This window comes from Centruroides sculpturatus, unplaced genomic scaffold, assembly GCF_000671375.1.
Source record: "Centruroides sculpturatus isolate CEXI.00-Female unplaced genomic scaffold, Cexi_2.0 scaffold80, whole genome shotgun sequence".
Classification (NCBI taxonomy): domain Eukaryota; kingdom Metazoa; phylum Arthropoda; class Arachnida; order Scorpiones; family Buthidae; genus Centruroides; species Centruroides sculpturatus.
Genome location: NW_019384552.1, coordinates 486824 through 501539, shown reverse-complemented (window position 1 = coordinate 501539; position 14716 = coordinate 486824). Strand labels below are relative to the sequence as shown.

At 28.9% G+C, this 14716-nt stretch overlaps 1 protein-coding gene across 1 annotated transcript; it reads left to right on the top strand.

Annotated features, from left to right (window-relative positions):
* The first annotated feature begins 264 nt into the window (after positions 1-264).
* On the top strand, positions 265-5509 carry LOC111623717. The gene is made up of 5 exons (XM_023366404.1): positions 265-470; positions 548-593; positions 685-906; positions 2900-3007; positions 4537-5509. Exons 1-5 carry the CDS (start codon positions 319-321, stop codon positions 4705-4707), a joined length of 699 nt encoding a protein of 232 aa, XP_023222172.1. The 5' UTR covers positions 265-318; the 3' UTR covers positions 4708-5509.
* The last annotated feature ends 9207 nt before the right edge of the window (positions 5510-14716 follow it).

Genomic DNA, 14716 nt, shown 5'->3' with positions numbered 1-14716 from the left:
TGTATTTTAAATTAATCGATGCAAATCCTAATAATTTATATAAATAAAATAGTAAATACTTGAATAAAATTCTAAAAAAAAATAAATAAATAAATCTTTAATTATTAATTTAAACGAGTGAATTTTACTAAAAATAAAATGCGTAGTGTTTACGTAGCTCTGGTTTATTTGACTCGATAAGATTAACTCAAATAGAATTTCTCAACAACGATATTATTGTTTTATTACATATTGATGTCATAGGAATTATCTTTAGATAATAGATTTTGCACGAAATATATATTTAGATGTATATTCCTACATAAATCACAACAATAGATGTTATATTGTATTGGTGGAGCCATGTCGAAAACGTTTTACAAAAGTCTGGATATAGAAGAAGAAGACGTTTTAATCTTTACCTTTGCGTTTGGACTATTTTTAAGTATAATCTACATTTTCAATAAGTTTACTTTCGATAAAGATAAAAGGTAACTGATATCAGACGTTTATACTTATATGTATAGAGCATAACTATTATTGCATCTACATTTTTTATATTTTGTAGCGATAAGAAATGTAAAACGAATGACACAAAAGTCGAAACTGTTATTGTAAGTAAATTATATAATAAGTGAATATATTGTAAAACAACTGTTCGTTCTATTTATATAAATGCTAAAGGTAAATTTTACGATTACATAGAGATACAATTTCGATGACGATGGAGTAGACAAGATCAGAAATGTCTCGGGATTAGGTTTGAGAATATTAATGTTTGTATTTGAAGATTATCCTGGATTTTGTTGCCAATCCTGTGGACCAATCTTTCACGTGGATGTAGAGGTTAAAGATAAATCGGAATTTCTGCGCTGCTCTTTATGCTCTAAAGATCTTAGATTTGAAGAATGTGAACAGGTGAAAAAGGTAAAATGAAGCGTTGAATTTCTTTCTACTTGTTTAATGTTCTTTTTACGTTTTTTATATACAAAATTATCTACTATCTTTTCTTCGGTTGAATATTTGGCATAAACAATAACCATTAATTTTAAATAAAAGAATTTAAATTGATTAGCACAATTAAAAACCTCTCGAATTGTTAACAAAAAGTTGTTTCGGCTCTGTAAAATACTGTTCTAAATACTGTTCTAAATCCGTTGTTACGGCTCTGTAAATCCGTTACTAAATTATCATATTATTAATATACGACAATTCGGTACAAGAGACAAATAAGTTAAAAACTACAGATTTTCCGTAGTAGCCTCGTCATTCGTTATTAGTTTAAGAAATGTGTTTACGAATTCGTCAACACATCTTTTTGTCTTTTTTCATTTATGCAAATCCTGTATTTTAAATTATTTATAAATTATCTTTTATTTGAAATAAATGAAGAAACTTTTAATTTAATACAAATATTTGCAAGAAACGAATCTATCTAAGAATGCAAAAGAAAAAAATTAAATTAAATTAAATACCGTATATCTCGGCAGATAAGACTACTTTCAGATAAGACGAGGTATAAATTTTCGTCGAAGTTTTATAGTTTTAGTATATAAGCCTATCTGTCCTATAAGACAACCCCCAAACTATCAACGGCCTATGAATTTAATTTAGATCAGCGATCATCATCCGGATAATAACACTGTATAGCGTTATTATCCGGATGATGATGAAAAATTACGAATAGGAATTATGTCCTATTCGTAATTTTTCGAATGAACATATTTTATTTTCTTGATCTGGCAGCACTGCATTGCAATTGTTGCAAACATTGGCACTGATTCGGCATTCGGGTAATGACCTTGACTATTCACAAAAACGTCGTATGGGCTATTCTGTTTTGTGCACATACCCTACTCTCTTCTACTAAATAATTACGGTTTGTCTGTTTTTATAATGTTTTTAATTTATATAAATTTCAATCTAAATTTTTGTATCTGTCCTATAAGACGACCCCGGATTTTGAGGGCCTTTTTTTATGATTCAACTATTGTCTTATCTGCCGAGATATACGGAACGTCGCTACATCTTTATTTTTATCGATATGTATTTGAATCGTTAATTTATGTTAAATGTTTTTTTTAAAGAATAAAATTAAATTTTTTACCGTATTGCACTATTCACTAGTACACGGAAAACTGCTAGTTTTCCATTCGTTTCTGACTTTTGGAGGCTTAATAAATCCCGAGTATGTAGACTGGTATAAAAATTAAAAAAGAGGTAAACAGGTTAACATAAAGAAAACCACTTTTATTTTAATAAATATACTTCACCCTAAATGCATTTCGCCTGCTAAGGCCTCATCAGTAGGGTTTCTCACAACCAGAATGTATAGCAGGAACAAAATCCGCAAACGACTCAGCTTTCTCAGTAAAAGATACAACAGAAGACGCTCTAGCATCCATGAAAGACACATCTTTCTCACTAGTACCATCGCGTTTACAATCCTTAAATGACACTAACTCTTCCCAGCATTCCGCTGGCATCACTCCATTATTCAAATTCATAACATTACTTTGCATAATTATCGCGAAATGTTCTTTAAATTTTCTCTTAACTATATTTTTTTCTTTGTATATTATTTTTACATTATTAATATCCAATTGACAATTATTTACGTGACAATGCAAAAAAGGGGTGAAGTATATTTACTAAAATAAAAGTGTTTTTCTTTATGTTAACCTGTTTACCTCTTTTTTAATTTTTATACCAGTCTACATACTCGGAATTTATTAAGCCTCCAAAAGTCAGAAACGAATGGAAAACTAGCAGTTTTCCGTGTACTAGTGAATAGTGCAATACGGTAAAAAATAGATTATCCGACTCCATTAGTTCTTTTCAGAATATATTTTTATTAAATAAAATTAAAATTTCAATAGATTTTAATTTTTTTTTATTGTTAATATATTACTAATTACAGCTAGTACAGATCTCGAAGCTGTCGTCCAGGAAATTAGGAAATTTATTAGTAAAATGCAGCAAATATACATTTGGGTGCAATTTAAATATTCCACTGAAAAAGTTGAAGGTAATTATAATTCTGTATTGAAAATTTTAATTTTTCGAATTTATAAATAATTTCTGACGCAAAAAATCACAAAAACAAAATGATAAACATTTAACATCTTTACTTACAAAAGTAAAAGACATTAAATAGAGAAAAACAGTTTATAAAAATAATAAATGACGTAAACTAGGTTTATATTAATGAAAATGTATCTATTTGAGATAAATAATATCGAAATTGTTATAATCGGGCGAAAATGAATAACAAATGATTGTATTAGATCTATTAGTAAGAAACGTAACCTTATATTTATTTTTTAAATCTTTGAGTTCAGCCCATACATGGCGACATTTGATGTTGACACATACGGCTTAGAATAGTGTTTCTTCTCTCAAGATACGATAAGTATTTATTTTGACTTTCCCGGCTATTGAATAGGTATGACGATGAGTCAAAAATGATACCTGAATATTTTTACATTTTTGGAATCGGTGAACCTTGAAATGTTGAAAAATGAAAAAAAAATTAATGGTTTTTGCTGTACGTATGGATGTTAGTGTATGTGTGGGGCACGATTTTGTGCATCTAATTTGAAGCTTAAAAACTCCTGAGCATATTGTCGAAAATTTTTGAAATTTTGCATCAAGGTTTCCTTATTAGGAAATCTAGGATTTTAAATTTTGGTGATTTGATGAATGTCTAAGGGGTGACGAGATAGAGGAGTTATGTGTAGGGCAGACTTAATGAATATTTTACTCGTTATTAGCATTTACAATTTTTTTCTTTTATAAAATTCGTTTCTACCCTCAAAATTAAGCATTTTGCCTTATCATAATAATTAATATAAAACAGTTTTTAACGTAAAATATCATACTAGATAGTGCCACGCCAAATTTAAATGTTTTGACGAGAAAGTTATACAATTCATTGCTGGATACTTTTCAACCTTTCTACTCTGTGCACTGTAAGAGACGGGAATTATAAGCTTCTTTCATTATTACATTTATTCTTTAGCTTTTCTGTGGACGGTCACGCGTTGAGATTTATTTATCTCATTCCGAAATCGGAAAATTAAACAATGTGCATCATCAAGATTTTCGGTACCAGGCATTAGAACTCTACAGACTATATCATTAGATATTCGGTTCGTACGACTACGTTATCATTATTGATGTGATTAATTCTGTGTGTCAATACATGATTATGTTAATTTTATATGTAACAAAGGACGGGGGTCCTCCTACAACAGGCAAACGGAAATACAGATTGTTTCTTCTCTAGCTTTGCCATACCCTTTCTTTTTCCTCTCTGCTGTTTTTTCGAATAATAATTTTATAAAACAAAGTTCTTTTGTAAGAAACGATTTGAAAGGAAACATTTGTTTACCTTAAATTTAAATTTTACAAATTTTAATAATGATTTGTGTTGAAAATAACTGTTATTTCCCGAAGCAGAAACGATTAATATACGACGTATTCTCCATAAACATATATTAAAATGTAACTATAATTTATAAAATATTAGACTAATTTAAACTAATTTTTTTACAGGAGCATTTACAACACTGTCCTTACATCGTAATTCCTTGTCCTCAAGGATGTGGCAGTAACGTCGTAAAGCGCGAACTTTTAAACCATTTAAATAATCACACTGGACGTGGCGGATATTCAAACGAACCAATAATTCCTTCTTGCCCTCCACCTCCTTATCCGAAAGAATAAAGCTATTTACAATAAAATTTAGAAAGAGTTAATATTCGTTGATTTTATTAAGACTATATTTATTAAATGAAAAAATCAATCTTTTGGCGAGAATTAATTATCTTTTACATTAAACAAGAAAGATTTAATTAAATTACTGTATAAATAAAAAAACGCACATTCTACAGAAATTAGGTTTCATATGAAAGAAAATACTATAACCGAAAAAAATCAGCATCTAGAAAGTAATTAAAATAAAAATTTGTATTGAAATATCGACTAAATCAGTGTTTTCCAACATGGGGCCCACGTCCCACAGGGGGTCGATTGTTAAGGGTGGCAATTTGAAAATTGACTCGTTCAGAGTTTAAGTTAACCGAATAACCGCTGTATATGTTAGAGGGGCATAAGAATTTTGGAAAGGTTTAGGTAGGGCATAGCACAAAAAAGGTTGGGAAACACTGGACTAAATGATCATTGTACGGGTGATGAGGTCAAGCCAAACGCACCTCGACCCGAAACGTTAGTCATGTACAAAAGTCATAGGGCAAGATGTCGACTATCGATGACATAAAGCCCGAGCTGATATCCACGCTTAACGTATTTAGGCCACGCTGGCTAACTATGGATTCGAATCCATCCTGTCTTCATTATAAAAATGTTTTCTGTTTAAGGATATGATCAATAATACGGTGTCAGACCTCTACCGTATTCCTTTCCCTGAAGCGCTCCTGCAGAATCTTCAGGTTCTCCATTGAACACACATAAACTTTATCTTTAGTTACTTCCGTATCGCAAAGTCCACGGGGTTTAAATCGGGGCTAATAGGAAACCCTTCCGTACCAACTTCCAGCCATTTCCTCCGTTACATCCAGAGCTATCAATTTGGGACCAAAACATGTTTCAGTTCGTCAAACACTTGTGGAGTGACAACTATCAGGGTATCGGACATCCAAACACGACTTATTTCTAACAAACTGTGCAAAAATTATAGTATTCTTCAGTCGGGGCATACATATATACCCCACCCTAAATACTGAAAATTAAATATTTGAATTCCAAAAATAAAAATGAAACTTTAAAACTTAGAAAATTAACAAAAGACTCAGATGAGAAAATTGATTCCATCTTTAGTCATGACTGTACTTTATATATTCGAAATTAATGTGGAAATTTTTACCTAATTACATTTTAAATTTCAATTATTTTAACTAGAAATTTAAAAATTATTCGATAATAAAACATTAATATTTATCAAGTACTATTGTTATTTTTTATTTAAAAAACTACAATATTTTCAAATTGCATCCCAATAATAGAGAAGTTGCGGCCGCGTTCACGTTTTGGGTTTTCAGCCCAAAACGTGAACGTCGTACGTCGAGCGCCGCCATCTGGCAATTCTAAAAGGTTGATAATAGCGTTCGCTACGTCTAGCATGGTGAGTAGAAGATCGGTTTAAACTTCATTTTTTTGTGTTTGGGGTTAAAATTGTAACGTATTTTATTAAAATAATGATCATTTAAGCATTTATAAATAATACTGTAAAGAAACAGACGATTTTAATTCAGAAATTATTTAATTATTCAATTCTTTTGCAAATGATGTCAATTTACACATATTTGTGTTCATGATAGCTTATCAGAATTCTGTAGGAGTAGGTTTGTTTTTTCACGGCATCTTCTACCATCAGCAGCGTAATACATTTGTAAATTTTCTTAAAATAATTTCCCAAATTGCTTTCGGATTTACATAAGCCCTACTTCCCTCAACAAAAGTATGATGAATATCTCCTACCGTCCTATTGTACGGTAGGAGACACGACCCTAATTAAAAATAATTATTTAACGTTATTAAACATCCTATAAATACTTTAAAAAAGTTTTGTTTGTTTATTTACCTTCGCTGGTAACATTCGTCGTTGTTAAACATTTCCGCCATTTTTTCAACAATATCCCGATACTTTTCAACCTTCAACTGTACGACGTGAACGTGTGGCGCAACGTGGTTTACTTGAAGTTTAAACGTCAAACGTGTACGTTTAACGTTTGAACTTCGGCCACAATCTCTCTAATAATTTTTGGCAAACCTCGTAATTTTTAATGTTTAAGTTTTTACCATTTGTTTTTACCAGTGACTCAAAAGTGGGTGACAGTCAAGTGAATATAATAAATAAGACGCTATGATTAGCTATATTAGCCAGATGTAATTGGTTACTTTTCTAACCATCTAAAAGGGGTACTCAACATCATGATATATGGAGAATAGAGAGACATATTTTACATTCAGCGATTTGATATAAGGCCTGTGGACGAAAGAAAAACAATTTATATTGGATCAATCAAACGGTAAAACATCTATTTTAAAAATCCGATTCAAAACTCATACGTCTGGAGAAAAATAAGTTTAAACCTTTCTATAAACTATTAAGTCTAGATATAATTTCAATGTATCCCAATATAAAATGGAAAATGATAGAAAAAAACTAAAAATAATAAATATAGAAAGCTGGATCCAAAAACTGATTAAATTAACATATTTTAGTAACTATTTCAAAATTGTTAATAAGTATTTTCGCCAAAAAGATGGCATTAGTATGGGTTCAGTCATAGGATCCAAACTTGCAGAATTTTGTATGAATACTATAGATAAAATATTGGCTTCTTTACCAGGTATAATCCTTATAGTAAAATATGTAGATGATATTTTAATAATTTTTTATTCGGAAATAATGGATGAAGTAAAAATACAAAACTCTGCTAATAATATAAATAAACACATTCAATTTGAAATAGAACTTGAAAGCAGATCATAAATTACTTAGATATAACAATAAATAGAAATAATACAGGAGTTACCTTTAGGAAATATGAAAAAATTTGTACAACTCTGACAATAAATTATAAATCATACTGTCCGCTTTATATAAAACAGAACAATTTCATTACTGCACTAAACAAAATTCACACACGTACAGTACAACAGATAGAAGAAAGATTAAAAAAGAGGAGGAAGAAAAATTAAAGACGACGATTTTACTAAGTGGCTATCCTAATAGAATTATAAAAAATGGACGAGAGAATATTAGGACAACAGATATAAAATAAAATTTTAAAAAGAATTAAAACATATATTTGTTTTCTATATTACAAATAATTTTGAGAAATTTTTTAAAAATCTAGAATTAGCAGTTAATTTAAAAATAAACTTAAAGGTTATATATTTACTAAACAAAATAAAAAGAAACAAAACATATTGGAAAAATCAGATGTTGTATATAAAATGTCATGTACAGTACGTGTACAAAACAGGTTCATTATATTGGGAAAACTGGAAGAATATTGGAAGAAAGGATAAAAGAACACGATGAACATCAGGTTAAAAAATACTTTGGTTTTTACATTGCGGTGAAACTAATTGTACAATTGATAAAAATAATATTAATTTTTTTTTATAGAAGATGATGTATATTTAAGAAAGTTTAAAGAACATATAGCGATTAAAAATAATGATAAATCGATTGATTTAAATAGCGGGATGTTAATAGATGACGTTTGGAATGACTGTCGTATACTGTATAAGAATAAAAAGATGTTACGCGATGCAGGATGATTGTTTGGACTTAACCCTGAACAATGGGAGTTCGGTCGTGGGTTCGCGCCGCGCTCGGACGGGCTGAATGCGTGGAGTTTTCCGGGTTTTCTCCACGTCGTTTGACGCCTGAATATAGGGGCCAGTTTCCCATAAAAGTCCTCCCGGAAGGCATTATTTCCCTCGCGCGCGTGTGGCCATTCCATCTATAAGGCCGGCTCATCGGACGCCTAGCGTTCAAAACCTCGCTCTTTCGGAGTATATAGCCTTCATGTGCTGAACACTCCATTCAACAACAACAAGATGATTGTTCCTGTGATTTATTTCGAAGAGTACCGGTTGTTGGTGTTGGTTCTATCGCGCATTATATCTATTGTAAGTTATGTTATTGATGTTATATCTTTGTTGTAATTTTAACTGCAAATTTATAAAACAATTTTATAATCTGTAGACTGAAGACAGATAAGCGATTTCGATTCGAAATGCATATAAATAAAACATCTGAAATTAATTTCTGAGTAATTGAACTACGGTGAAAGTTGGGTCTGAATGTCATAATTCAGTTTTATTTGTCCAAAACCCCTTTTAGGTGGTTAGAAAAGTAAATATAATAAACTTTTAATTTATGGATTAATGAGAAAATTTTGTTTATTTTGTTTTTATAAACAAGAAAAATTATATATCATATCATATATTTATTTCAGTTAAAGATTTCAATTTAGAGTTAAAAAGTTGAGAAACAATTTATTGGGCTGTAATTTATTGGGTTGCAATTTGAAAAAAATATGTAAACCTATAGATTTCCATTGTGATCTATCCGTCTGTCTTAACAGAATTTATATATTTTAAATGATTTAGCGTAGAGAATAGAAATTTTAATCATTGTACAAAATACATTGAATATGAATGTCTGATATTTAAAGTTTTATTTGTTTGTTTTATTTTTTATTTTTCCGTTTAGCTAATTCTCGCCCTGAAAATACAGAAAATAGAAACTGAATTTCGTTCTTCTCGTTTTTAATCTTGCAAGAATGAAATCCACGATTTCATTCTTAAGTATTTGAATTTTAAACGTTTCAACGTTGAGTTCCTCTTATCGAAAACGAGTTATGAAAGAAGTATACTTAACACAGTAGACTATTTAACTTATTTAAAAATACAGTAGACTATTCTTTTTTCTGAACGCAATATATTATACAACTTTACAATTTAACAATACGAATGAATAAAAATATAAATACAGTAGAGCGTCGTTTATCCGAATCAATTGGGGATTGAGGTTGTTCGGATAACTTATTTTTCGGATAACCGATTGTGTACGAAAAAATATATTAAACTATCCCGTGTTGAAATTTTTCTCCGTTGCGTGTCGCTTCGCGTTGAATTTTCGTCGATGTTAAGCCTAACGTAAACTTTTTAAAATAATCGTGGCTATTGTATCGTTAAAAATGATTTATTTATGTTTTACAAACGAAATAAATACATTGAAAAATGTAAAAACAAATAAAAATGATTCTTTAGGCCGACTGGAATTCTTTCGGATAACCGACTTTCGGATAAACGAGGCTCTATTGTAGTATTATTTTAATGAATTTTAATGTTAAATTTATTTGTAAAATTAAATTTTATAGAATTTATTTCATGTATTGATATGTTATTACTTTCAGTTGTTCTTTGGATGAAAAACAAAGTTTAGAAAAAAAAATATTTTCCACGGTTTATGGAAAAAATGAAGAATAATGGCTATACTGTTTTGTTACATTTTTGAATAAAGAGCATTGATGTAAGTAGAGGCAAGAGAGCCACTGCAAAGATATAAAAAGAGACGCCATGAAGATATAAATACACCTTTTTAAAATGTTTTACAGAAATTGTTTACTTTAATTAATTAATTAATATGTCGTCCCTGATTTTAGCTGTGGTTGAAAAAATATTAGTGTATAAAATATAAAAACTAATTCTAGAAATCAAATTTATATAGGCCTATATATATGAGTTTTGATACAAAAATTTGCTTTTAGATATAAAAATTCTCATTTTTAGTTAAATATTATTATTGGTTAATTATTGTCCTGATTTAACAAAATTAAATTTATTATACACCGATTAAGAAAAATAACTGTTGAAATATTTTAATTGTGGAAAAAGGAACCGAAAGGAATTTTTGTGTAAAAACCTGAAACAAGAAGTTTACAACTAAACAAATCTTGCAAACTCATGAACGAATCCATACAGGAGAAAAGCCTTACAGTTGTGGCATATGTAAACATTTTGACAAAAGTCATTTTGCTCTTATTCCTAATACAGGCAATCCTCGTTAATTCGATAGTTTGAAATTCCTTCAGTTCGTAACTGTACTTTTGTCCTGGCCGGGGATATAGAGATTTACATATTAATGAATTCGATTTGTTCGAAATTCGAAGTGAAATTCTGCCCGAAGAGTGTATGATATGTGTATGTTAACTCGTTTGATCAGTATAATATAAATTTTTTCGTCCATTAGTACGTATTTTCTATTATCAGGACTTATTAGACTGACTTCACAGATACTGCAACAAAGTTTCACAGAACAGAAATTTGTTTTATTTAATATAACTGTTTATATTATATTTATATTATAATAAACCAAGGACATGGAGGCATATTAATTTATCGTTTAATTAGGATTTAACTTTATCATCTGACGGCACGCTTGAACCTATAATTAAATTTCCGTGGAAAAAATTACGTGATTTTAAAGTTTTATTTCTAAACATTTTATCGCCATATTACTTGCCCCTTAGAAAGATAGTATAAACAGACAAAAAAAGTATATATATATATATGTAAAATAAACAGTATTGTTATTCCTTACAATAGCTTCAAGTTACAACAATAATTTAAATTAATAATTGCTTTTCTTATGTAAATAAAAATTAAGATTGTCTTGATTTGCATTTAAAAGTGGAGTAATAATTGCCTTTTGGAAACCTACCCAATGTCTTGCTATTTCTAAGTTAAAATAATTTGAACTAAATATGGACAATTATAGATACATTTTCCGATTTTAAAGAAAATTTTATTTTAAATAAAGCAAGTCGATATTACGCATATTTAATTGCACACATATATAAAAGAAAATTTGACAATATACGATAGTTTTCGCTAAATTTATGAAATAATTTTAATCAAATATGTAATTTTCGTACATTAGGCCTCGACTTAATTGATTAATAAGTAGAAAGAGGTAGATGCTATTCGCATTCTGAACTAACAAGAAATTATATCAAATAAATTATTTTTAAAACATTTTAAAACTAAAGTTATTTATACTGGTTATTCCATTCGAAAATATCTAAGTTTATATTAAGTTTTAAATCGGAAATGAGACTAGACAATGAACATAAAAATAACATTACAATATACAGTATATACTTTATTATTTGTTTATTATGAAAATCACTAAAATTTATAAACGTCGCTTTAAATGGTGTTATACATAATTTTCAACAATAATAAAAATGCAATAATAAGGGACGAAATTTAACTGAAAATAATTAAAATTTGACAAAAATACAGTAAAATTTTACTTACCTGGTCTCTTTCGGGATATACAGATTCCGGTCACGTTAGCATGACCGGAATCTGTATATCCCGAAATATCCCGACGTTGACAAATGGTACTTTACCACAATGGCCACCAAGAAGGAGTTTGATTAATATTAAAATTTCTGCAGTTTTACGAGGAGTAAAACTTTTTAAATCCCCCGATTTCGTGGGTATTATATGTAGCCTATTTTCGGAACACTTGGTATTCGTACGAAAGGAGAAATATACAGCATTAACAAAAGAAGTTACAGTTGAACGTGGCCAGAAACCGAAGATTGGATCCATTCAACAAAACCTATTTTTATATTGTATATATTATAAGATATACGGTAAATGATCGATTTATAATGTATTTAGCAGAAAGTATACTTTACATAATTCATTCTATGCCTTGTTATTAAATATGGAGCTGTTGTCGTATTGATACGCATTTAAACATTTTTATAATTGGCTGGCACGTTTATAAAAGAATCTGCATTAAACGAATTATTGGAATATTTTTATTTTAATTTTGATAATGTAATATCTGAAATGAAGCAACTAATATATTATCGTACATTGATTTTTCATCCTTCGCGCTTTATGAAATAATATAAAAATTGACGTGTCATTATCATTTATATTTATATTATCATTTAATTTTCAAAAGACAAAATATAAATATTTTCTTGTCGCTATACAAAACTTGTACAGTACATATAAAATTGAGAAAAATGATAAATTAAGTAAAATCTTAATATATTAAAAATATTTTATTCAATTTAATTTAATGAGCAATTTATGTTTTAATCCATATAAATATAATTTATTTAGTGGTATATTTGAATAATTAATATTAAATTTATTAAATTATATTCATTAGAAGTTTGAGTAGTTAGAAAAAACAAATTAAAAGAAGGATAAAATGATCAAATTTTATCCTTTCAGATAATAAATTAAAGATAAATGTAATATTTATATCCTCGAATGACATTTATATCGAATTGTTTTTTTATCTCCTTTGCAGAACCAGTTAACTACAAATTTTAACAAGATAACGAATAAAAATGATTAATAAAGAAGGAATTTATCAATAAATATAACCATCGAAACATTGCAGAATTTTAAGTTTGATTTCTAATTCTCTTAATATAAGCCCGAATGCAATAGTAGATGTTGGCATTTAAAGAATTAAAGCGCGTTATTCCAGGCTGGACATACTTGTCGAGGCCCCAAACTAAAACATGTAATGGGCCTTTCTCCTACACCAAATAATTCTCTTTTACTCTTTCCTCCGCTCTTTAATCTACGTTCTATTCACGAAAAAAAAGGTTTTGTACTTCTTCTATCTGACAGGAACTTTTCGTCCATTAAATCTAGGGTTTATTGTACTTTCGTATTCCTTTCATAACAACAGATCGTCAAATTTTAATAAAATGATAATGAATTCGAGAAGTGACCTTAAACAATTATTTATCGACTTATCACACTCGACACTTTATCAGGTTTTAACAGCTGTCATCTGCATTAAATTCTACCAGAAGATCGAATTAGCGTTTATTATTTTCCTTTATTCTCAGATCCCGTGTTTTGTCTTGGATTCGACCTTCAAATCTAATAATAATGCTTATTATTACAGTTATTGTCGCTGTTCCAGAAAAATCGGTTTTTTCCCGAAATACAATAATTAATTTTAAAACTGCAATTTCGGTTTGTTTAATAATTATAATTTTTTTATATTTAAAATTAATTCAATTCGAGTAAAACGAATTCTATATTTTAATTTCTTATATTCTTGTAATGTAAAAACTTCTTTATGTTTTAAAAAAAAATTACTTCGTTAATAATTAAAAAAATGATTAACAGTTATTTTCTGTCACTAAAATTATTACGATAATGTTATGAAATTACTTTTAAATATTAATTGTTTTTACCTCTATGTCCTTACTCGTAGTCTATACATTTCTGTTTGTATCCTTGTCTACTTGGACCTTCTTTAATAGGACTTATTTTACTGGTGTAGTTTCCGATTAGCAAATAAAGGATATCTTAGTCAAAAAAGCCATGACAAAATATCAGGTGAAAATAACGATATTTTGTTTTGACTTTATTGACTAAGATCTCCTTTATTTGCTAATTTGAAACTACACCAGTATAATAAAGAAGGTCCAAGCAGACAAGGATACAAACAGAAATAGCTTTTAAATAAACATAAATTGATGTTAAAACATAAATTGATGTTTGTAAACGGTCTACCCCCTACCTCCTAATTTGTGAATAAGCAAAATAAGAAATAATTTTTGTTGTGTACTTAATGAAAAAATGTAAGTGTTTTTAGTGTTTTTTGGTTTGTTTCATTTAATGTAATATAACATAGTCATGTTTTAACACTTTTTGTTTATTTGAACTAGCACTGAAGAGGGGTTGGAGTATATTATACCAACCCGAAATATATTTGTAGCTTTTAAATAGTTTAATTGTTATAGAAGAGCATTTCTTAAGTAATGAACGACTGTAGACTGTGGATGGCACGCGTTCTCAATGTGGCACGTCCGAAAAAATATCTGACACGCAACATATACAATTTCGTTTACTTTTTATTGTACAGTAGAACCTCGAAAACTCGGCTCTCGATAACCCGGCATTCCGGATAACTCGGCCACATCCTGGTACGGCAAAAAAAATCCTTAGTTAATTAATTTTCATTATAGACAGCTTTATAAAAGTATAAAAGCTCTCATAAAGTATTTTTCTGAGGTCTGTCTTATCAGGTAAATTACTGTACACAGTGTATTCATTAATTTTCATTTTCATGTAGTAAAGGCTCTATGCCTTCATAAAGGACGTACTTTTCCTTTGTTTAAGGGTATTTGGG

Coding starts and splice junctions, on each gene's coding strand:
- LOC111623717 (XM_023366404.1), top strand. CDS start 319: ATGTTATATTGTATTGGTGGAGCCATGTCGAAAACGTTTTACAAAAGT. Junction 594..684: donor CAAAAGTCGAAACTGTTATT/GTAAGTAAATTA, acceptor ACGATTACATAG/AGATACAATTTCGATGACGA. Junction 3,008..4,536: donor TTCCACTGAAAAAGTTGAAG/GTAATTATAATT, acceptor ATTTTTTTACAG/GAGCATTTACAACACTGTCC.